The 24,717-nt window shown below is 45.7% G+C and overlaps 1 protein-coding gene across 2 annotated transcripts in view; it reads right to left on the bottom strand.

Annotated features, from left to right (window-relative positions):
* SYNPR (synaptoporin) overlaps positions 1–24,717 on the bottom strand; it is a 167,253-nt gene that overhangs the window by 59,467 nt on the left and 83,069 nt on the right. The window contains exon 1 of one of the 2 annotated variants that reach the window (XM_034777299.1): positions 11,124–11,388. The exons of the other annotated variant lie outside the window; for it this stretch is intronic. Coding sequence (XP_034633190.1) covers positions 11,124–11,147 — 24 coding nt within the window. The 5' untranslated portion in view covers positions 11,148–11,388. Of the gene's footprint in view, positions 1–11,123; positions 11,389–24,717 lie in introns of those variants that run through there. 2 annotated transcript variants of the gene reach the window in all.

Below are 24,717 nucleotides of genomic sequence, written 5' to 3'. Positions count from 1 at the left end.
GGCACAGGTTGCAGCCTTTTAGGGTAGACAGTCTCAGGCAGCAAAAGTAAACTTGGTGGGGCAGGAGGCTCTAACTCAGAAAACCCTGGGTGAAATGACCCACCTTTGGGTCACAAACACTACCCCACACCTCCATGACATACTCCAAATTTCAAAGCAATCTGATTAACCGTTCAGATTTTAGAGCACTTAAAAGTCAAGCTTAGTTTAAAGCATATAAAATGGCAGGAATGGAAACCTTCTCACCATTTTTCTGTATTGCCGAATACACCGTGTAAAAAGGTACATTTTATTAAATGTAGTTTTCAGTTTGGGTCCCCCAAAGATTTAGTGAGTGCCATGCACTACTGTCATAACTATAAAGGGAAGGGTAATAGCTGTCCTGTGTACAGTACNTTTATGCAGGCCCCTACATTTGTACCCTAAAGTTCAAAGTGGGGATCTCAGTCCTGACAACTACCTTGGGTAAAACTCCGACTCCGACCAGTTTGTCCCACAGCTCATCAGTAGTTTGATCTCTCGCTCAGTGGGGGAAGGGAAGACAACTAGAAACTTTTTTTAAAATGGTTATATCTCCAGAACCCTTCTGTCAAATGACTCCAAGTTTGGGTCACTAACCCTACCCTGAGCCCTCCCGAGGCACACCAAGTTTCAAGGAACTCCAACTAAGAATGTTGATTTTATTAGAGGACTTATAAAGGCTGACCTTAAAGAGATGTCGTGATGCAACCTTAACTATAGTAGCACTCCCCCACCACTATAATTAGAGCTGTTCTCTAGCAGACGATTACAATCAGCTGAATTCCACCCTATAGCTGAATAACATGAGATGCAGGAGACTGCCCTGACTGTCTGAAACCAGACTGGGAACAGTCAATGAAGTTATTTCAAGTGTCCAAGGGCAGTGAGGGAGTAACAGAATACTCTTCCTGCTCGAACTGATAGCCAAGTTCATTGCTCCTCAAGGACAATGTGCTGCCATCAATGGATATCCCATTGATGTCAACAGATGGTATATGTGCAGAAAAAGGATAGGATTGTAAATGCATAAACACCCTGAAGCAAACCCCAAGTACAAAGCCAAATAAGCAGATGCTGCCATTATTTTGAGGACTTCTATTTTCAAACAAGGGTTAAGGATTTCAAACAGCAGGCCCAAGTGCTCCCCCACACAGTGAACACAATGGGTCTAACTCACTGACTCCTTTTCTGGGACCCTAGATCTTTGAGAGAAGGGTCTCATCACTCCCTGACATTCCTTTAGCTCTCTACAGAAGAACACCTCTCAGGGCAAAGTGTTCCTCTCCAATCCGAAATACAACTCAAAACCATGCCTACCGCGCAGACCACCCTCATGAATGGATCTCCCCGTGTGGTTGGTTTGAATGGCGCTCACTGTAAGATTATTGCCACCATGCCCATTATTAAGCCAGAGAGGTTAAACCTAGAGGGGTGCAAAACATCCAACATGAACCTTGCATTCACTCAAGATCAGCTTGATTCCAAGTGAGACCTCAACTCAGCAGTGTGCCCAGCCTGGGAGCATCTCAGCAAAGCTGCATATGTCTTTGTTCTGTCTGCAAATGTTCTGAGGTTGGCTGCTTGTGGGCAGTGATGTGGCAGAGTCCAGAAAGTTGCCTTAGATATGGCCATTTTCCTTAACTCTGGAGAGCTGAGCCTGGCCCCTGGTGCTCTGGGGGCTCAGTGCAAGCCATGTGACAGTCTCAGTCACAGAAAGGCTGGGTTTAGCTGATCTTTCTGATCCAATTGAAAATAAGGACGTGAACAGGTTAAAACAGAATGGGTAAATGATCACACTGACAAGAATGGCTGTGTGTGCTGGTGAAGGATGGAGAGAGAGGGGGAAAGGCCAAAGAGTGAAGTGCTGTTTTGTTTTTTGCCTTTGGCAAAATCTCCGCAACCAGCTCACTCAAAACGGAAACAATTTTGCAGGGCACAGGCCATGCATAGAAAATCAGCAGCAGAGAGCTTGGCATATGTGTCTACCCGTGGCCTGGTATTATTAACTCCATTGGTTAGTGAATGCACGTATACCACAGAGAGCGCTCTGGCGGTGTCCATGCTGCACCAGCGTTCCCATTACATAAGGGGCACCTCTCCGTTCTGAGTCTAGAACATGGCCCTTGTCCTGCCCCTCCAGGGCAGGTGAGCTGCAGGGTCAATATTCACAACAGCCCTGTGTTGGGTGCGGGGAAGGACAGAACTGAAACTTGTTAATTCATAGATTCATAGATTCTAGGACTGGAAGGGACCTCGAGAGGTCATCAAGTCCAGTCCCCTGCCCTCAAGGCAGGACCAAATACTGTCTAGACCATCCCTGATAAACATTTATCTAACCTACTCTTAAATATCTCCAGAGATGGAGATTACACAACCTCCCTAAGCAATTTATTCCAGTGTTTAACCACCCTGACAGTTAGGAACTTTTTCCTAAAGTCCAACCTAAACCTCCCTTGCTGCAGTTTAAGCCCATTGCTTCTTGTTCTATCCTTAGAGACTAAGGTGAACAAGTTTTCTCCCTCCTCCTTATGATACCCTTTTAGATACCTGAAAACTGCTATCATGTCCCCTCTCAGTCTTCTCTTTTCCAAACTAAACAAACCCAATTCTTTCAGCCTTCCTTCATAGGTCATGTTCTCAAGACCTTTAATCATTCCTGTTGCTCTTCTCTGGACCCTCTCCAATTTCTCCACATCTTTCTTGAAATGCGGTGCCCAGAACTGGACACAATACTCCAGTTGAGGCCTAACCAGCGCAGAGTAGAGCGGAAGAATGACTTCTCGTGTCTTGCTCACAACACACCTGTTAATACATCCCAGAATCATGTTTGCTTTTTTTGCAACAGCATCACACTGTTGACTCATATGTAGCTTGTGGTCCATTATAACCCCTAGATCACTTTCTGCCGTACTCCTTCCTAGACAGTCTCTTCCCATTCTGTACGTGTGAAACTGATTTTTCCTTCCTAAGTGGAGCACTTTGCATTTGTCTTTATTAAACTTCATCCTGTTTACCTCAGACCATTTCTCCAATTTGTCCAGATCATTTTGAATTATGACCCTGTCCTCCAAAGCAGTTGCAATCACAGGAGCCTGAAGCCACTCACAACAACATTAACATGCTATAAAGCCTTGGTTTCTCCTTTGTATCCACACTGTGCTTAGCACAGAACAACCTCCTACACCACAGGAACTCCCTGCTGGCCAGCAATGGCCTGAGCCATGCAAAGTGACAATCTGGGACCCAGTCTTTTAAAACCTGCCTGAAGAGTTTGCCCAAAGTGGGGATCAAATGCCCCTGCTCTCTGCAGCACACAGGACCAAAGCCAAGAGCAGGTGGCATCGTGCTGGTGAGAGTCCTGCTGCTCTAACACAGAGATAGTGACTAGCCCCAAGACAGCAGTCTTCAGTGCTGGGTAGAGGGCACGGGATGAGTATGCTTGGAACACCCCTGTATTCATGGCCGGCTTTAGGACCTGCGGGGCCTGATTCCACGGTCTGGGTCTTCGGCGGCACTGGGTCCGCTCTGCGTCTTCCGCAGCACTGAAGGACCCCCCCGCCGCCGAAATGCCGCTGGAGCGGACTGCCGTCGGGTGAGCCTAAAGCGCAGGGCCCTCTTACCCACGGGGCCCAATTCCGGGGAATCGGCCTAAAGCCAGCTCTGCCTGTATTCCATCTGCTGCACATCGGTCATGACATAGAAGTGTCTAGCGCAGGGGTAGGCAACCTATGACACACGTGCCAAAGGTGACAAGCAAGCTGACATTCAGTGGCACTCACGCTGCCTGGGTCCTGGCCACCAGTCCAGGGGGGCTCTGCATTTTAATTTAATTTTAAATGAAGCTTCTTAAACATTTTAAAAACCTTATTTACTTTACATACAGCAATAGTTTAGTTATATATTATAGACTTATAGAAAGAGACCTTCTAAAAATGTTAAAATGTATTATTGGCACGCGAAACCTTAAATTAGAGTGAATAAACAAAGACTCACCACACCACTTCTGAAAGGTTGCCGATCCCTGGGCTAGTGCATGTCTGTTGCATGATTCCTCCCCTCTCCTGACACTGAGAATCATCAGTAGAACCTGTTAAGCACTTTCATGGAATGTGACTCCAGCCCTCCCATCATGCTGGCACCAAGCAACGCTAGCAAAGGAGTGCCAGATTTTGGGGAGTTTTCCCTAGGTTTTACAGGCAAAGCTTCCCTGGCTCCTGGCTTTGTATACCGATAAAATAGAGCAACAGGGAGGAGACGCTTGTGGCTTGAGACAGCAACTCAGTGCATCATTATTAATACCTTCAATTAGGGGAACCTATTTTAGCCTTATCTCATTCTTTAATTTTTAAAGCCCCAAATGCACTGATTTCTGGCAATGACTTCCATAGGTTAATTGTGCATATGTGAAAAAAAACCTTTCCCTTTTAGCAGTTTTCACAGAGTTTAAGGTCAGAAGGGACCACCAGATCATCTGTCTGATCTCCTGTATATCACAGGCCATTGAATTTCACTCATTTACTCCAATATCAAGCCCAATAACTTGAGTTTTGGCTAAAGCACATCTTCCAAGAAGGCATCTGGTCTTGACTTGAAGAATCCACCAATTCCCTTGGTAGTTTGCTATAATGGTTAGTAACTCTCACTGTTAAAAAATTTGTGCCTTATTTCAAACTTACATTTGTCTGTTTTGTTTTGATTTTGCCACCTTTCAATTTCATTGACTGTCCCCTTGTTCTTGGGTGAAGAGAGAGAGAGTCTTGAGCTACTTCCTTTAAACCATTCATCATTCTGTATACTTTCATCACAGCCCCTTCGGGGGCATGGATCAGCGTTCACAGTGCACTCTTTGTTGGTACCGGGCCCGGCCCAGGGAAGCTAATGATCCAACCTGAGGACCAAATTCGGTGATGAATCCTGGTCATCAGGGCCAGCTCCAGGGTTTTGGCCGCCCCAAGCAGCCAAAAAAAAAAAAAGAAGCCGCGATCGCGATCTGCGGCAACAATTCGGCGGGAGGTCCTTCGCTCCGAGGCGGAGTGAGGGACCGTCCGCCGAATTGCCGCCGAATAGCTGGACGTGCCGCCCCTCTCCGGAGCGGCCGCCCCAAGCACCTGCTTGACAAGCTGGTGCCTGGAGTCGGCCCTGCTGGTCATGAGCCACCTGAGGCATGTTGCGCATACGACTGTCCTTCAAATGGGAAGCTCCGATGTAAGGGCCTGTGAATCTGCCCAAAACCCATTGTCAGAGCCAATTCCAGACCCTGTTTAGAACTGAACTTGGAAGGATTCAGTCAGCTCTATTTATAACACGGCTGTAAGAATTTACTTCATGCTGAATCTTGGCGCACAAATTCAAAACAACATTTTCTGGTATAAATAAAAAAAATGAAATACCTTGGCTTATTCAAAGCATTCAAAAAATGATGGCTTCTAAAATAAAAATAGCTCTTTGTAAGCTTTGGGAATCAACAGAGAATATGTTTCAAGCAAAGAAACTTTTTTCCCTCCTGTATATCTCAGCCCCTCCTTCATCTACTCCCCAAAGAGATTTTCATTCTTTTCACTCTTAACATTGCCTTGTAAAGCTCAAAACTGGACTAATTTTTAAGCAGAATGATACTAAAAAAAAAAAAAAAAAAAATAATGGGGTTCTTAAAAATTGGAAAAGTTCCTTTTCTCCCCTGCTTTTGTGGCATTATATACTGCCTGCTTACGTCACCTCTATATCCTCTACAGCTTCATCCTCATGACTTTTCTCCTAACACATCTTCTTGGTCTCTTTCTCTTTTCACAGATTTTTATTCAGGTTTAATATTTAAAGTCGGGGGAGGAAGAAAAATTCTGCAGCTACAGTAGCTTGTGAACATGGGAAATATGGCAAACCTCCCACCCTTACTTGAATTCTCCTTAATTCTATTATAATTTTTACTTTCTGTTTTGAAATATTTGCAATCTCAAATAATCAGACTTCCTTTTATTTATTCTTACTGCTAACGGTCGTGCATTTTCTTTGCTGCTTCCCGATAGGCTTCAGCTCTTGCCAGATACAGAAAAGAGCAAGAACTTGTTTAAAACCAATAATGCATCAATATAGGCTTGTCTGCAATTGAGCATGCTGTAAATTCAGAAACAGATAAGAGCTAATTACAGTGGTTCTCAGGAAGAGATGATGATAGCCAGTGAGACACTTATTAGCACTTATTATCTGCCTTATGGTACCATCTAGAGGCCCTGATCAGGGACCCATTGTTCTAGGCACTGTACATACTAAAAGATATTACTATGAAATTGACCCATTTTAAGTGAAATGTGCAAATACGTGGTTTTTCCTCCATCAGTTTCTGGTTTGTTAATGCCACAACAGAGGGCTAAGTTAGCTATCTAATGCGGAGTAGCTAGCCTGATGGTCCCATGGTCAGGGAGCACAGAGAGAGAATTAAAGCCACCTAGCTGGACTGGGTGCATAAAAGCCAGAACCCCAGGATCTGGGCACAAAATGTATATACTGACAGTACCATTCAACACTCAGGCGACACTCCCGCTGATGCCAACAAGGATCTTTCCTACACACCGACTCTACGCAAGTGTGATCTCCTTTTTAATTAAAGTACATTTTACCCTAATCTTCCAACTCCCTCGGACAAAATCAGTCAGTTAATGAGTTGTTGGTGCCCAGATGTTAAAGGCTTGTGAGTCTCTTGCAGCGCATCATCTTTGTTTATGCCAAAGAGCTAGGGAAGGTTATTGACAGTTGTGTTCATTTTAAAATTAACTCACCTGATAAATAGACCGAGCTTCCAACAGAAACCCTTAAACGATGTCTCAGGCCTTCGACACTGTCAAAAGGCTGGGGAGAAAGGACAGAGCTTGGCAAAACGCACCACAGAGAAAGCAAACTGTGGAGGAGGGCATGTGCGCAATCCGCAACCCCCCACATCTTGTTTTTGCACAGTGCAGTTTGGCCCCTGGCTTTTTTGCAAAACTGGGAAGTTGAACATGATGAGAGGGGAACGTGGAAGGGAGAGGACTTTTGTAGCACCCGGCAGTCTCTGTGGGCCCGATCCTGCACTCCCACTTATTGACGTCAAGAGGAGTTCAGGAGGGACTTAAGGACTGAATTACACCCCATGGGACGCGCACTGGCCACCTTTGCAAATGGAGCTCAAGTGGGTGTTAGAAAGAAAATCGAAACAAAACATGAAAACAATGTATAAAAATAAGCAAGTACTGAACAGCTCTACTAGTCTAGGTAGGTATGTGTATACACACCGTATGTGTGTATATCATACACACAACACAGGGGAGATCCTGCAGGGCCAATGCTACTCCCCCTCACACCAACATATGGGGCCGGAGATATTTGCCACCGTCTTCCCCAGGCTGTTTATAGCGTGTGTGTCGTGTATGGCCGGGGTGAGAATGCACATGATGGGGTGTTGCCAGATAAACGTTTTATCTGCCTGCATCCGTGACAGCTGCATTACTCAGGAGTAATGGAGCCAGGAGTGAATTATGCTCCTGCTCCCATATAGGGGCCCATGAAACCTTAATTGCATTTCTTATGTGTGTTGTGGAAGCTATTAGAGGGCCCAGCCAGAGATCGGGGGCTCTGTTGTGCTAGATGCCGAACAAACACATAGTGAGAGAGAGTTCCCAACCTGAGGTCCCAGACCAAGGCCTTGATCCTGTAATGAGAACTCCATGTGGGTGCAGGGTCCGTTCACGTGGAATCCATGCAGGATCGGGGCCTAAGGGCCCAATCCTCCAAACACTTAAGCACGTAAATAACTTACTCAATACAGTAGTACTACCAATTTCAATGGGACTAACGCACAAGAGTCACATCACTCACCTATCTAAATGTTTCCAGGATAAGGCCCTGTCTGCTGTGTATGCCTCATACTGTAGGCAACAATTATCTGAGGAATTTTAGAGTTGAATGTTTTGCTATTGGTGTTGTTTGCATCTCTCCAGGCTCCTTTAGTTACCACACAGCCAGCTGGACAGGGATCAGAGAAAAACCTAACTAAACTTTAGAAACCTCCACATACACCTCTACCCCGATATAATGCTGTCCTCGGGAGCCAAAAAATCTTACTGCGTTATAGGTGAAACTGCGTTATATCGAACTTGCTTTGATCTGCCGGAGTGCGCAGCCCCTCCCTACCCCCCACCCCGAGTGCTGCTTTACCGCATTATATCCATTATACAAAGTCGTGTTATATCGGGGTAGAGGTGTATTGCCCAAATAGTTCCCCTCCTCCCCCATGCAATGGTACCTCTTCACCTATCAGCGAGAGAAAGTGTGACTCCTACAATCCCAATGGCATAAAATTCACATTTCTATCCTGGGTGGACTGAAGTATTGAGCGGTTAAGCTGGCCCTGATCTAGGACTGAATCCTGATCTGCCCTTCAGCCCTGGGGAATTTTGGGGGAAAGAAAGTAATATTTTTCCTGGCAGCTGCTAAAAACCACTCAGAAGCTTGAAAAATGAGACGCATTCACAGCGGGGATAGATTAGCGGGAAGCAGACCCAGCCCCCCAACTGTTTGCCAGTAGATAAAGATGAAGCACTGTCAGAGATTACAGTGGCAAGAATGAAATGTGCTGGGCCACACAGATAAATTAAAGGCTGAACAACAGGTCACTAGAACTGGATATTATGTATCCAAGAGTGCTGAAAGAAGGTAAGAGCAAAGCGGCTGAGCTGTTAGCAAAACTATACAATCTCATTAACATCAGCCACTGTGCTGGAAGAATGGATACGCACACATATGGTTATGTATGCACACCCATCATTATACATAGAGGTCTATATCGCCATCTCTCTCTCTCTCTAATTCTACACATCACCAGAAGCATGTGTGAGCGAGTACATGATGGTGTGGAGTGCTGTAGAGGTTTTAAAGGATGAATTTGGGATGGTAAAGAATGTGGTGACTGACCAAGCCCTGAGCGAGCCGTGCAAGCCACCCGAAAGCAGGCCAATAATATCTCTATAGGACTCCTTCATTATTCAGGGTATGCCACATATCTTATAGAAACACTAGCTTAGCACGGCTTCACAGACTGGAGGACAGGGCTGCACTGAATTCGCGGAGCTTACTCTAATGCTACCCCCACTACTGCTGTTCTATGTACAGAGATCCTCAGAGTCCAGGGCTCTCCATCGGGTGTGTTTCATGAGCCTTATATTCAAAGTAAAGGATAAGCTGAGAACCCCGGCTATGATTAGATATTAGACACTTGATCCTAAACTCTAGATATCCTTGCTTCTCAGGGTATTCAAAGTGCCGACCATGTCTGATTTTTCACATCACCAAGCCTTTTCCCCCCAATTGCCACCAAATGTCCTCTTTGAATATTGCCTTTTTGGTTCACCTGGCTTTCTGCAGCTTGTACTTAATTTGTGCTACTGACCCTTCCCTAGCAGAAGAAACAATCATTCTGAAAAAAGTGACTGGATATTTATTTTGATATACACCATCTTCCACAACCTTACTGTTCTTCCTTGTACAGAAAGAGTACAGTTATGGGGAAATGGGCAGCAGGTAGTAACGTACACAGTATTTATAAAATGCTAACAGGCTAAATATTCAAAAGTTACTCAGAATGGGATCTATTGGACCATTTTCAAAAGGAATCAAATCTGATTGGATTTGCCCAGCTTTTGCTTGTGTTTTTCAACGTCCTATACATTACATCGTTTCTCTTGTTAAATGTAAAGTAATGGGTCCTTACAGCTGTTTTATTCCAAATGAATGTTACACTAATCAATAAGCAAACGCTACAGCTCTGAGTACAAGTTGCACAGTGGCAACCTTAAGAAATTAATATTGATTTCTGCGTATACGGGGGAAGAAGGAATGAGTAACTAATTCATCCTGAAAAACATTTAAATAGCTTCAAAAACAGATTTTGAGATTGCAAAGCCTTTATTGCCAAATTGAATTTCCTTTCTGACAGAGCTCACCTGAGACTAATAGACACAGTATCAAACTTTCACTAGAAATACATAACCTCACCTATGTTTTTCTGACATCCCATCGAACTGTGCTTTCATTTCCATTCCCAGAATCCCCCCATGACTGATATTGTGATAGTAATGAGCTTATACTAGAACTAATATTTTGATATTACAAGCATGTATTTCTTCATGCAATCAGCCTGTAGCTGTATAACAATTATCAGGACTTTTTCAAGACTTTTGAGACACTAAGCATCAAATGAAGAATGACTCAGATTTAACTAATTCTAATATGAAAGAGTCATGGGACCAATGCATGAATTAATTTAATGCTACAAATTCAGAAGTTTACCATGCAACCTCATCAATCCAATAATGGTGAACATTTTTTTGTCTTGCTTAGGTACATGGGTATCATCGCTGTTTATACTGCACCATCCAAGTGCATGGCACTTTACAGACAGATAAATAGACAATGTCTTCTTATTTACAGGTGACCAAAGAGGTATATGAATAAGACAGAAAGCTACGGAATGAGGTGATCATTGCTCTACACAAGCAAGCTGGAGCAGGGAAAGCAACAGTATATACCAACTTGTGTAATGACCTTACACTCTGCAAGAAGGCAGCTGTCTGGCTATTTCCTTTAAAGATTACCTCAGTTTTCATTAATACCTTTGTAAAACCAGCAACACCTCCTTGCTAATCAACAATATTTTTCTTACATCTTCATAAAAGTACAGTCTGGTATTCACATGCTTCAGTTCAATCAGTATTAAACAGTTTCTAATGGTTTTAAAAAACCCAAACCCTCAAGCACAGCTGCACTATTTTTTAGACTCTGATTTGAAATGCCAAAAGTAAAATGATCAATCACAATCTCTTCCCTATCACAAGTTCACTCCCTCCACATTATAATGAAGTGCAGAATAAGTTTTCCAACATAGTTTTCCCCACTATGAGAAGTAAAATATAAATGGAAATATCTTCATGTACATGAATTTCAAGAGAAACACAAATCAGTGGGGGTCAGAATGTGAATGAAAAGAAACCACACCTGATATGACTGGAGATTTCAAAATCATCTAACCACCCCCCAAAACAGTACAGCTACACACACACATTTATATAACTTACCGGAGCAAATATCACCATACACATTTACAAAAGGATTTATAATCCAACTTCCCTCTCCTGAAATAAAGCAAAGGTTGTCTCATACTAAAAATAAAGGCTCCCAAAAAGCTTCTCAGCAGAGAGAGCACCAGCTCCTTGTCTCTCTTTTTATGAAGCAAATAAGGAGAGCAAGAAAATCAATGCTGAGAGAAAGTGAGATGATATACCAATCAGGCAGCAGCCTCAACCTTATTTGCAGAGGGATGGCAAAATGGTCATATTATTAGACAATGACTACACACAGGCTAAGTAAAGAAATCGAATACTTTCCCCTTGGTGAGAAGAAGAATGCTTTGTTGTGGTGTAGTTACCACTATGGTGTGCTATAAAATGTAGCTCATTACTCAACATAGTAAATGCAGGATTGCTTTTTTTTTTTTTTTTTTTTTTTTTATGAGCACGCTATAGGAAAGAAGCCTTCTCTCTTCTGTACTGGGTTTGGGTTACCCCTAAAGATTGATTCAGATCAATGACATTTTAAAAAGAGTACTTGGTAGGAGTCAAGCTGCTGTTAACGGGGCAATGCTCATCTTTGGGTATTTACTGTATGGAGACAGATCTGTATTCTGTCAATCTGCACGGATTCTCGTGTACATTAAATTCATAGAGAAGCCCAGTTGTGAAAGTGCTGAGGGCCTCCAATCCCCCCGGGCTTTAATGGGCATTGAGGTTGTCCAGTACGTTACAGGATTGATAGAACTTATTTTTTCTTGGCGGCTTCTTTGGTATAAGAAAAGTAGGAAAAAGTTCTAGTCAATTCATTATCCAAAACCTGAAATATCAATCACCTGCCCCAACCAGATAAAGGGGGAAAGATAGCAAGATTGTATAATAATTACATCTGACAAACACACAGAGACCAGCTCACAGGTTGGATACATGGGATTTGTATAGCAATTCCGTGGAATTCTCTCGGAAAGAGGAACACGATGTACAATAAAATACCTATGACAGAACTGCGGCTGGCCCGGGTCAGCTGACTCGAGCTCGGGCTGTGGAGCTAAAAATAGCAGTCGAGACATTTGGGCTTGGGCAGAAGCCCAGGCTCCAACACCCTGCAACGAGGGTGGGTCTGAGAGCCCAGGTGCCAGCCACGCCCGAACGTCTACACTGCAATTTTGAGCCCTGCAGCCTGAGCCGTGAACCTGAGCCAATTGACCTGGGCTCTGAGACCTGGTGCCACAGGTTTTTTATTGCTATGTAGACGTACCCATAGTTCCCCATGCCTTGCAGAACAGGGCTCTATCCCTCCACAGCTTCCCATTCTTTGACCTAAACATCAATTCCTCACATTTGTTCCCTCTCCGACATGACCAGCCCATGTCAGCTTAACTTTCCTACACTGAGCATTTTATTTTGTCCCTTGCTGGGTAACCTTTGACAGGCTAAGCGTAAAGCGCCCGTGTATCTTGTCTTTTGGGGCAAAAGTCTTGGTTCATTTGTGGGGGGTGATTCTTCAACCGTTCACCTGGTGTTATCATTTATACCAGTGCATAGCGGGGGTAAAGCGCTCGCAGATCACAACAGTGGCATTTTGCACCGACTCCAATAGTGAACGGCCCTTTCTGCATGCGTCTCCCCCATCTCGCACATGGGCCTATCACTTCGTATCTGAAGTCTTCACTGTACGCTACAATAAACATATGCTGACACACGCTCCTGTGACTTTACAGAAAAACAAGGCAAATTAATACAAGAAAACAGACACTTTTATTTGAGGACAACAGATGCATTGTTATATTCCACACAGAAATGTCAACGGTGTGACGACAAGTCTGCAAAGCTAGATTGAAACCCATTTGCTTTCAAAAGCTGGACAGGAGAAAGTTCCAGCACAGGGGAGGTACTGGGCCAGATTCTGTTGTGTTCCACCAGTGCAACTCAACTCCTGACGGCACTGAGAGCAGAATTCGAGCTACCATACTTTGGCCATTGATTTTCCATCAGTATAACCCCACTAACTTCCCAGGGTGGGTTCGGATCTACACTGGTAGGAATGAGAAGAGAAGCGGGCCTTCTCGTTATCGGGACATTCTAGAGGACAAAAAATGAAGGAGGTTGCCCTACTTGGATGATTAGATTTAAGCTGCTCCAGCCAGGCACTCTCTCACAGGCCTGATCTTAAGTCAACTCCAGACACAGAGGATACCCAAAAGTTTGTTGTAAGGTAGGTATTTTGCCTACCACACACTTCCATGTAAATGTGAGTGTTGCTGTGCTCTGTGATGTTGCCTTTTCGGAGAGCATGGCCCATGAAGCGCTTCCAAGGGCTATAGCATAATTGGCTTTCAGGTTGGCCAATTACATTATTATTTATGGGAAATAGAGTGTGCAGAGAGTTCTCTTGGGAGAGACTTTACAATGCAGCTCCAGTGCTTGGTGTATTTAAAAGTTAAGTGAAGTATGTGACCAATGCAATGTAGGGTGGCAATTGGTGTCCCAGGCATCCAGATTAAACAGCAATCTCAACTCCTGGGATCTACAGCACTTGGAAGCACTCAAATTCCACTGCATCTTCACTCAGCTCACTGAACAGCTTTCTAATCTGGAGCAACGCATTACATACTGAGTGAATACTGTTTCTGACAAGGACCTACACAATGCAAACACAGAAAGTGCATTCTTACTTAACTAGACAAGCCATCATTTTAGGACATGAGAGTAGCGGGTGTTCTTTCCTTTCCCCTCCACCCATAGGAGTTTGGGGCTTTATCACGTCTCTCTGTTTCAGAGATGGCAAGGGGGAAAAGAGAGCGGGGAGGGAAAATTCTATATGACCCATTTTGTAGTAACGTAACCGCATGGCGCTGCAGTGCCAATGCACTGTATCAACAAATGAATGCACACTGGACAATACATGAATGGCATTGTACCTGGCATTCGAGATGGACTGAAAATGAAGCGGCTTCCCTGCAATATGAACAGCACAGTAACAAAAGTGCAACACAGGGATATTCAATAGGATGTGAAAAGCTGACCCAGGAACACACGAAACTTACCATCCAAAATCCCCACTGTAACTGGGGAATAATCCATGTCCTTCCATTGCTATTTATAAGGATCTGTCCACCACTCCGCCTCATACACAGTTGTTCAAGGCGTTTGGCGGATACCCAGTCTCTTGGGTTAATTGAGCTCCCAGCTGAGATCTCTTGCTTGTGTACATGTTCTTTTCCACTATGATCATGAACAACTCCGTTTTCTCACTAGTGTGAAAACTGGTTGCATTTTAAAATGCTTTGGTACATATTACAGCTCGACTCCTGTTGCTTCGTGGAAAGGCGTAAGAAACCTCATAATGGACGGTTATGGAATGAGCTGTTTCTAGGGAAAGGCCTTCCAGCCCCTGCCAGTTAGTGGCTGGCATGGTATTCCTTCTCAATAGCCCATCGAAGACCAACTCAGCTGGAAATAGTGGGAGAATGCTCCTCTTTACATGACTTCTCCAGACAGAGCTAGGAGGGACCGGGGTAACCGCCCCGGGTCCTGTGCTTTGGGGGAATGCTGGGCGGAGGCCAGGGTGACCCAGGGGGCTAGCCGGGGGCCTGGTGCCTGTGCCCCGCACTCACCGACCCGGGCGTTTATTTCTTTTCTTGCCCGCAGCCCGCTGGGCTCGGGCTCAGTCTCTGTGGCAGCAGCAGCGAGCGACCCGGCCCTAGCCCGCTCCCGGTGTTGCCTGTCGCTGCAGGGTCCTAGCCCTCCCCCGCCAATCACTAGTGCCAAGACAGGCTGACCCTGACCCTGCCCTCCCGCCTCTGATGGACCCTTCCCTTTTCTGGCGGGACTGTCCACCAGCACAGAGGGCCCCCTTGCTCCTAGCACAGGTGAATGCCAGCCAGTAGTCTCCATTGTCCCTCTCCCATCACCGGTGTCCCCTCAGTGCCCCACACCTGCTCCTTCTCCCAGCATTGGGTGGGTCCTCCAATGCCACCTCCAGGCCAGAGCCAGCCCTTATCACCCCCCTGCCTCAGGATCCTCCTTGCCTTTCAGCCCTCCAGCCTTGGGGTCCCCCTTCCCGCAGTACCAGGACCTGGGGTCCCACAACTCTGCTCTCTCCACCACCCACCAGGACTGGGGTCCTTCATCATCTGCTTTTCCACCTTCTCCCCCCCCCCCAGCCCCCAGAGAAAACAGATCTTAGAGCCCCTCCTCCATGCTGGGCACATATAGGCCCTCCAAGAGCTACCCAGTTCCTGAGACATGGGCTCTCAGTGTTGCAAATATGTAATTATATTTAAATAAATTCCACTGAGGGTAGTGAGACCATATGCATCTGGGAAGTGAGTTTGCTGCAAGGAAGTCCAGGAAGGTGGATTTCAGAATCTAAGCGACGCGACACTAATCGTGATTGGTGAGTTGTTTTTTTTAAATTATATGAACTTCATTATAATTATAAAAAAGAACTACAATACAATATAACAACATTATAATGAAACAGCTGGGCACTATCAATATTTAACCTGCGGCCAGGAGCTGCCCTTGAAGTTAACTGTAACCAGATTTTGCCTGTATAAAAAATGTTAAGGGGGGGCCCTACAGAGGCTGATTTGCCCCAGGCCCCGCACCCCCCTAGGTATGGCCCTGTCTCCAGGTAACGTTATGTTCAGGACAGATGCCTCAGGAAACACACACACACACATACTGTTAAGGAGGCATTTTTCAATGGCTTCCTCTTGCCCAATTTTAAGTTAAACTGGGGTGGGGGGACCCATGAAACTCCATTACATTTGAAACTTCAAACCTGAAAAAGCTCAGACCCATTCTTGTAACATGATCCCAACTCAGCGTCAGTTTTCCCTGGGCTGAGAGGTTCCCCTGCTCTAGGTTGTTTCACAAGATACAGATCAGTATTAGCACAAGGAAATTCTTGGGGGAGAAAGTTTATTTGGACTGTAAGCTCCTTATTTAGACCACAATCCTTCCAGGGAATCTGCTAGCATGGACCCTAGCATCCAAGCCGAGTCCCACTGAAACTCCCACTTCAGGATGGGGAGCCTTTGATTGTAGGTCCCTTGGGTCAGTTACCATAAACCTAAAAATGCTCCTCTTAAAGTCACTGGGAGCTTTGTCACCGAGTTCAATGCAACTGGGATGACACCCCTTGCCTCGTTCCTGGCCTGTGCAGCACCTAGCACACTGTAGATGCTCGGCTATTACTTCAAAATATCACACGATCTCCTTGACTTTCTGGATCCACTGTGTGGAAGTCTGAGATACCATGCCTGAAATATATACAAACACTGAGCCATTTTCCTCATAGGGTTAAAGGAGGTTGCAGTCTGCTAAGAGAATGATGTCTCAGCCTCAGCTACTAAAATAATGGGACGAAAGTATTTGTTCACGGAGAATCGCTGGTGCAAATAACTTGTGAGCCTACAGAATATTAAAGCAGATTCTCATCATGGCGGGATGCATTTCCATATTTCCATTTCGATTTTTATTGAAATTTTTCAAAAACGTTAAAATTAATTATGTCTGAGATACAACTGGAAATCATTTGCCTTTCTGTTGGAAATGGGATCTTTCTTAAGGAACATTCCCCCAATCGTTTCTATATGCAAATATCACAGAGAGTTGATCAATCTCTAGCTTGTTTCAGAAGTTTGCAATGCTAATGAGAAAACCAATTTCGACATATTATGTAAGCTGGAGTCTGCGGTGGAGATTCTTGGCATGCCAGATGTAAACACAGACACCCTCCCGCATTCACTTGAAAAGCATTTGTAAAGGAGCATGTTGCGTGAGCATTAGGGGCACCGATTCAGCTGACTTGAGTGGAGTTACTCCTGATTTACACAAGTGAAAGAGAAGAGTCAGGCCCTAGATTCAAAACAGCAGGGCAGGGGAAATCTGAGAAGTGGCCATACTTTCGTTATAGACGGTGCTTGGAGAAGTTTTTGGTGACAATCTAGTGCAGGGGTCAGCACCCCTTTGAGAAGTGGTGTGCCAAGTCTTCATTCATTTAAGGTTTTGCATGCCAGTAATACATTTTACATTTACAGGGGCCCGCAGACGGAACCCCAGACTGGCAGCGAGCTGAGCGGGGTCAGCAGCCAGGACCCCGGCTGGCAGGGGCCAGCGGATGGAACCCCAGACCAGCAGCACTGCCGGCCTGGGGTTCCATTCATCCAGGCAGGGAGCGGGCTGAGCGGGGCTGGTGGCCGGGACCCCGGCTGGCAGCAGAGTGCCACTGAAAATCAGTGCCACAGGTTGCTGACCCCTGTTCTAGTGGATCACATACAATTTTACAGAACCCTTTAGGGTACTTCTATACTGCAAACAAAACCAAATCCAAACTAAACCCCAGCAGTGAGCCGCAGAGCCTGGCTCTACAGCTCTGGGCTTGAGCGATGGTGCTAAAGATAGCCAGGTAGATGTTCCAGCTCAGGGTCTGAAGCCCAGTGAGGGGGGGTGGGTTTCAGAGCTCGAGCTGAAACATCAGCGAGGCTATTTTTAGCAGGGTAGCGCGAGCCCCGCATGCTCGAGTCTGTAGACTCAAGCGCCGAGACTCCTTGCCACAGGTTTGGTTTAGCTGGATTTTTTTTTTTTAAAACAAACAGCCTAGACGTCCCCTGAGAGTCTGCCACCAAAAATCCTGCCAAAAGGACTTGGTGGTAGAATGAGAAATTGCTCTGAGGGGATGTGAATGCAGCAGTTCATTGGGGTTACAAAGAGGACCTGGGGTGGGAACATTTATTTTGAGATTTGCCCCTTGATCCAGAGCTAGGGGCAGGAAAGTGAATTAAAATCAATGTGCATCAAAAAGGACCTACTTGAGTTGAACTGGATTTAATGGAAGCAAAGGGGGTTAAAATCAAATCTCTCATTTGCACCATCCAAACCATTTACTGTGGCCAAAAAATGGTATATTCTTGCCAACCAATATAACAAAGTAGGTGTAAATGTATACCTGCATGTACCCTTCTTCATACCTCTGATTCAGAGTGACTCCAGAGTGACTTGCAGATTTAGGATTAAAACACTGATTTAAAGTTGAAACCTGAAGCTTATGAAATGGAAAAGAATATTATATATATATATATATATATATATAATCACTTGTGCCGCATTGTCACACTCATGGATACCATTGAAACTGGGCGAGTGCATCTTGATCAGAATATTGGCTGCATGTGTCAAAGATGCCATCAGGAACCACTCAAAATGAGACCTGGCAGTTGATCCTGTAAGCAACCTATTGCAATGTTGAATACCAAAAAATCATTCATCACACCTGGTTCTTTTGTGTTATTCAGCAAAGAGAGGAAAAATACTTTCAGCCTCAAGCCAGCCATCTTATCATGAGCTTTAAATCTTGATAGCAAGCCTTCTTCTGGTCCCTTCCCTTTATGCTGCTTCGTGCTTTCAAGTGATAAGCCGCTGAAATGGCACACATTTGCTGGCTCATCAAGTTCTGCTCTAAGTTCCAAACTATGCAACTGTTAAAATAATTCATAGTTTTAATACTGCTACTGGTACAAGAGAGGATTTAATGTCGAGTCAAAATATTAAGAGAGACCAGCTAAAGTACAGGCGTCACTTGGGACAGAAAAATCACAGGAAGAGGAGATGCCTACATAGACGGCATATTCTTCAATGCAATCACCACAAAATTCAATCTCTGCAAGAAAGCAGCAGTTGTTTGGATAGGGTTATAAAGGTACGGCAGCAGCCCTAGCACTATTGCAGATATTCCTGGGGATGATCATGCTGGACTGGTATGAGTCCAGCTTCTCTGGGGCTGACGTTACATCCTCACCGCTGGTATCTTTGTGGACAGTCTCGGGGAAGAGGTCAAGGAGCGACCTGGCATTGAGGCTTGACTGGGCTTAAGGTACGAGGCAGTGGTGTGGAGTGTGGCACTTTTCTTGTCTCCTACAAGCAGAGAAAGAGCTCCCATTCCGCTCCCTTGCTGAGGGGAGGTGCGTTCCCCAACTTCTCCCACACCTGCTTGGATGGTGCGCGGAGAACATCTTCATCCATGGTTAAAGTAGATGGAGACTGGACCTCCGCTTACAGGGAGCACCGCCAGGATCAGAGAGAGGCTCATTTATGGGCAAGTTCAATGACACCTGTGCCGCCTGCATCTGCTCATGCTGTTCTGTGCAGACTGCAGTCTCCTAAGCCGTCAATCGGGTACCTTTCAACAGCACTAAATCCGCTGCCCCTCTAAACAGGAAAAAATCATCCAGTTCTATTAGTGCACTGAATTTAATTGACATGGGTTATTGGCAAGGAAGGGAGCTAACTTGCAGCCTACAAATTCTTGAACAGAGGACAGTCATGCCTGACTAACCTAATTGCCTTCTATAATGAGATAACTGGCTCTGCAGATATGGGGAAAGCAGTGGATGTGTTATTCTTTGACTTTAGCAAAGTCGTATTCTTGCCGACAAGTTAAAGAAGTATGGCCTGGATGAATGAATTATAAGGTGGATAGAAAGCTGGCTAGATCATCAATGGCTCCATGTCTAATTGGCAGCTGGTCTCAAGCATAGTGCCCCAAGGGTCGGTCCTGGGGCCGGTTTTGTTCAATATCTTCATTAATGATCTGGAGGATGGCATGGACTGCACTCTCAGCAAGTTTGCAGATGACACTAAACTGGAAGGATTGATAGATACGCTGGAGGGTAGGGACAGGATACAGAGGGACCTAGACAAATTAGAGGATTGGGCCAAAAGAAATCTGATGAGGTTCAACAAGGACAAGTGCAGAGTTCTGCACTTAGGACAGAAGAATCCCATGCACTGCTACAGACTAGGGACCGAGTGGCGAGGCAGCAGTTCTGCAGAAAAGGACCTAGGGGTTACAGTGGATGAGAAGCTGGATCTGAGTCAACAGTGTGCCCTTGTTGCCAAGAAGGCTAGTGGCATTTTGGTCTGTATAAGGAGGGGCATTGCCAGCAGATCGAGGGACATAATCATTCCCCTCTATTCGACATTGGTAAGGCCTCATCTGGAGTACTGTGTCCAGTTTTGGGCCCCACACTACAAGAAGGATGTGGAAAAATTGGAAAGAGTCCAGCAGAGGGTAATAAAAATGATTAGGGGGCTGGAGCACATGACTTATGAGGAGAGGCTGAGGGAACTGGGATTGTTTAGTCTGCAGAAGAGAAGAATGAGGGGGGATTTGACAGCTGCTTTCAACTACCTGAAAGGGGGTTCCAAAGAGGATGGATCTAGACTGTTCTCAGTGGTAGCAGATGACATAAAAAGGAGTAATGGTCTCAAGTTGCAGTGGGAGAGGTTTAGGTTGGATATTAGGAAACACTTTTTCACTAGGAGGGTGGTGAAGCACTGGAATGGGTTACCTAGGGAGGTGGTGGAATCTCCTTCCTTAGAGGTTTTCAAGGCCCTTGACAAAGCCCTGGCTGGGATGATTTAGTTGGGGATTGGTCCTGCTTTGAGCAGGGGGTTGGACTAGATGACCTCCTGAGGTCCCTTCCAACCCTGATATTCTATGATTCTATGACAGGACTGTAGGGGGAGCTTGTGTGCTAACTCCTGGCCAAAACAAAAAAAGTGTATTTAGGAGGATTTTTAAGGAGTCCCAGAAAATAACATTTAGGAGCATGGCTAATCTCTCCACTTATTTTAATGGATTTGGGATTATTTTTGTGGCACATTCCCATCAAAATCTAGCAGGTAATCAGTGTAAGTAGATTTGAAAACCTATCCATGTCAATCTGAACATCCACTGTATTTCTGAAGTTCAAAACAGTGCCACTGACACCTCATTATTATTGTTTTGCTCCAAAGATTTGCCTACCCCGTTCCCATAATTAAGTCCCTTTAAGTCTTAAACATTTGGCATTTTAAAAAATAACCTGGAGGCAAAACATGCAGAGGGCGGATGAAAACCATGTGGAATAAGAATTAATCAGATCCCTTTCTCTTGTATTTTCCTGAAGGTATTTAAAAGTAAAAAATCTAATTACTGTCAACTGTACTTTAAGTTTTCAGCGATGTAGCCATCAGAAAGCTGTTATTAAAACTACTTTATAATTGCCTCTTGTACTCTGCTTCCCACATGAGCAGCATTATTTTACTCACAGCTAAAATCTCACAGTATTGGCTTCATAACAGAGCCTGTCAATCAGATTCCACCAGATGATGCCAGAAAAAAGTAACTAGCTAGAAGCTGTGTCTCTTCTCCCCTCTCCCCCCATGCTATTGGGGCTCCGTCTCGCCTTTCATACAACCACTAGCACCCCAGCTCAGCAATGCGCTTACGACTGTGCTGAAGTCCTACTGACTCCAACTGGACTTCATTTTAAGCATGGGCTTTGCTGAATCAGGGCTTATGGGGGAAAAAAAAAAGGAGGGTGTTATTCCCCCCGATTAGAATAGTATCTCACATACAAAACTATGCTTAGGCATCTGAATCCAAATAACTGTCCTGAAATCAACGGGAACCGTGTGCGCTCGGCATCCCTGGAAAACAGGCCACTTATTAGGTGCCTTCATGGTGCATTAGCTCTTTACATGTCCCAGTTTGAAAGTTGTGGCCCTTGTTTAGTGTCATGCCTGCGTCTTACCTTTTAAGCCAGCCTTTCTCCCGCTGCTAAATCTCAGGCCTACAGCTCTCTTCCAGCAGGAGGAGGTTTTGCTGCTGAAAGCCAGGAAGTCTTACCTCCCTGTGGACAATATTATATATCCTTCACCCTGACATGCCCAAATCTCTTACTGCAAAACGGGTGACACAGATTGGGCTGGGTTGTGGCTCTCCAGAGAGATACAACAGCATTCCACCTGAGTGCCCCCCGTGTGCAGAAGGCAGTTTTTGGAGTCATTACTTATTGGAAAATAAGAGCAACAGAGAGTCCTGTGGCACCTTTAAGACTAACAGATGTATTGGAGCATAAGCTTTCGTGGGTGAATGCCCACTTCGTCAGACGCATGCGTCTTAAAGGTGCCACAGGACTCTGTTGCTTTTTACAGATCCAGACTAACACGGCTACCCCTCTGATACTGGAAAATAAGAGTCCTCTCCATTCGCTGGGGTGATAGGAGAACACAGAGAGTCAGAGTCTTGGTCCTATAACCAAATCCACGTCTTCCATCCGATGCTGCTTTTATCTGCTCTGCCTCCCAGCTATGCCATCAGGTAATCTGACTTTGTCAGCATTCCAATTGCCTGCACACTGCTTCGATTCAGACAACAACCCTGTACTGGTGTTGCTCTCTGGTGGCACAGAAGGAAATTACTAACAAATCATGAAGGAGGAAGAGAAGGCAGAATCTCCGGCAGATCGTCGTCGCCTGCCGCGAAAGCACGTCGAGTCACCGAGCAGGGCGGAAGGTCAAAGGCCTGAGCTCGAGAGAGACACTGGCATAGCCAGTGCACACATAGCCTCATGAATCTGGAAGGCTCATAGCAACAGAGGGAGAACTAGGACATGATCATTGTCTGATTTATCTGTGGGGCCACAATAGGCAAAGGGCAGACCTGGCCCGGGCCACCAGGCATTTATCCAGTCCGGGTCCCAGGTGAGGGGGCCAGTTTATCAACCCTTGCGTGAGATCAGGACGAGCTGGAAGAGAGCAGTTCACTGTGTCAAGCCAGCGCCTCTCAGAATTGCCTGGTACGAATAATGAGCCCCACGCATCCCTGACCTCCAACGTGGGGAGAGGACAGGCATATCCTCCAACCCACAGCGGAGGTTCAAAGAAATGAGATCTGCACTTTTCCACTAGCAGGGCAAGAAAAGAGGAACTGAGAGCATGGGCAGGAACTTCCCCAGCTTGTTAAAAAGTTTAAGCTAAAGCCCCTTGTGCTGAGTGACCAGCTCTTGAACGGGGTACATGCCTTGGCAGCATTAAAAGAGCAACTGATTCATGAGTGAGACCGAGCAATTCTAAAGGACGCTGGGTTAGGTTCCCATCATGCAAAGGGTTCTCCACACACTTAACTGTGTGCACTGTGAGTAGCCTCAGTTGGGCCAACAAGATGACTCTCGGTGTATAAAGTTAAACACGCACTTGTTTGCACACTCACAAGCCGTTGCAGGCTTGGCATCTTATTCACTCTTAGCTTCACTCTCATATTACACACACGCTGGTTCCAGCTCTTTTTCTTTCACTGAGTTATTTCTTCCCCTTCCCAGTCCCCACAACTTTTTATTTTATCCTTTGCTAAAAGAATTCCACTCTCCATGTCTGCCTGATGTCAGTGGGACAGGCAAAGGGCTGCCCTCAGGTACACCCAGACAATTCACAATGGCTACAACTGGGACTGCACAGGTGAAATTAGTCTCAGTACCATGGACACGTACAGTCAGCAAAGCCTTCTCTCCAGCGGCCAAGCGCCCTGTGCATATGCACGTAGCTGAAATGAGGCCTGGGACAGGTATGGCAATTTCCTGCTAGATCCTTGAAACTCTTAGTGAATTAAATTTCAGTTTCTTTGGAGTGCATTGTATTAAATGCAAAGGTTCTGTATTACGGGGGGCCTGGATTGCATGTCACTTCTCCGGGGGAGGATGGGATGTGAACCCTGGGACGCGTTAACGACATCAAAGGACTGTACTGAACAATGGGCCAGACAAGAATGAATTTGGGACAAACAGTGTCACATAGTTTGCTTGGGGAATCTTTAGGGGGAGGTGAATGCAAATTACCTACCTCTGATTATGCAAAAACCCAGCTTTGGAAGGTACACCCTGAGGAGAGGGTCACTGGTCATTGATTACCTGTTCCCAGAGGTGACGATCAAAGGCCCAAGTTGTATAAGGGAAAGACTGAATATTCATGGGCTGCTAGTTCTGAGCCAAGGCTGTTGTGAACTGGTCACCACAGCAAAAACATTCTGTGGGATTTGAAGGACTGCCTCCTAGCAGAGCCCTGCTGAAGCTGGGGGTGATCTCTGGTAAGGTTATTAGCACACGTGTAGTTTCTTGGGTGTTATTTTATGTGTTTACTCAGTAACGCTTTTACCTTAAGAATAAACGCGCTTGCTTCAGAAGGGCTGCATGGTAGCTTGTGGCTGCTGGCACTCACAGCTGTTCACAGCCTTCAGCGAGAAAGCAAAGTACAGGCAGTTCGGCCTGCTGGGAATAACACAGTGTGGACAGGGAATTGTGAGCCTGGAAAGACCCCGGTGAGGAGGGAGAGACAGACAGATCTCAGCCCAACAGAGGGGACAGCTGAGAAGCCTGGCATGGGTGCCCTCGAGGGACCACAGAGGAGGAATACCAATGCAGTTGCCCTAACCTGTGACAGGGCAGCCCCTGGACAGATGCTCCACCAGCCGAACCAAACAAGAGGAGTCCTCTGATTGAGCCGACGGGGCCTGCAGTCTTGTCTTAGCTGGGGCTGTATCTCGCCTAGAGACAGTGAGCCCGCACACCATCTGTCTCTGGGGAAGGGTGTGATACCTCCTGCCTCCCCCCTGCTCAGGACAGCAGGCTAGGAAGCTGCAATCTCTGGTCTAACCGAATGTCACTCGTGGGCCCGGCCCAAAGCTTTCAGCAGCCAGGATTTTATCACAGACCCTAGCAGTGCGGGTTAACGAACCCACAGGTTAAGGCCTAAATATGTCCTTCCACAACTGACC

The sequence above is a fragment of the Trachemys scripta genome, chromosome 7, assembly GCF_013100865.1.
Source record: "Trachemys scripta elegans isolate TJP31775 chromosome 7, CAS_Tse_1.0, whole genome shotgun sequence".
Classification (NCBI taxonomy): Eukaryota; Metazoa; Chordata; order Testudines; family Emydidae; genus Trachemys; species Trachemys scripta.
This window is presented reverse-complemented; position numbering and strand designations above follow the sequence as displayed.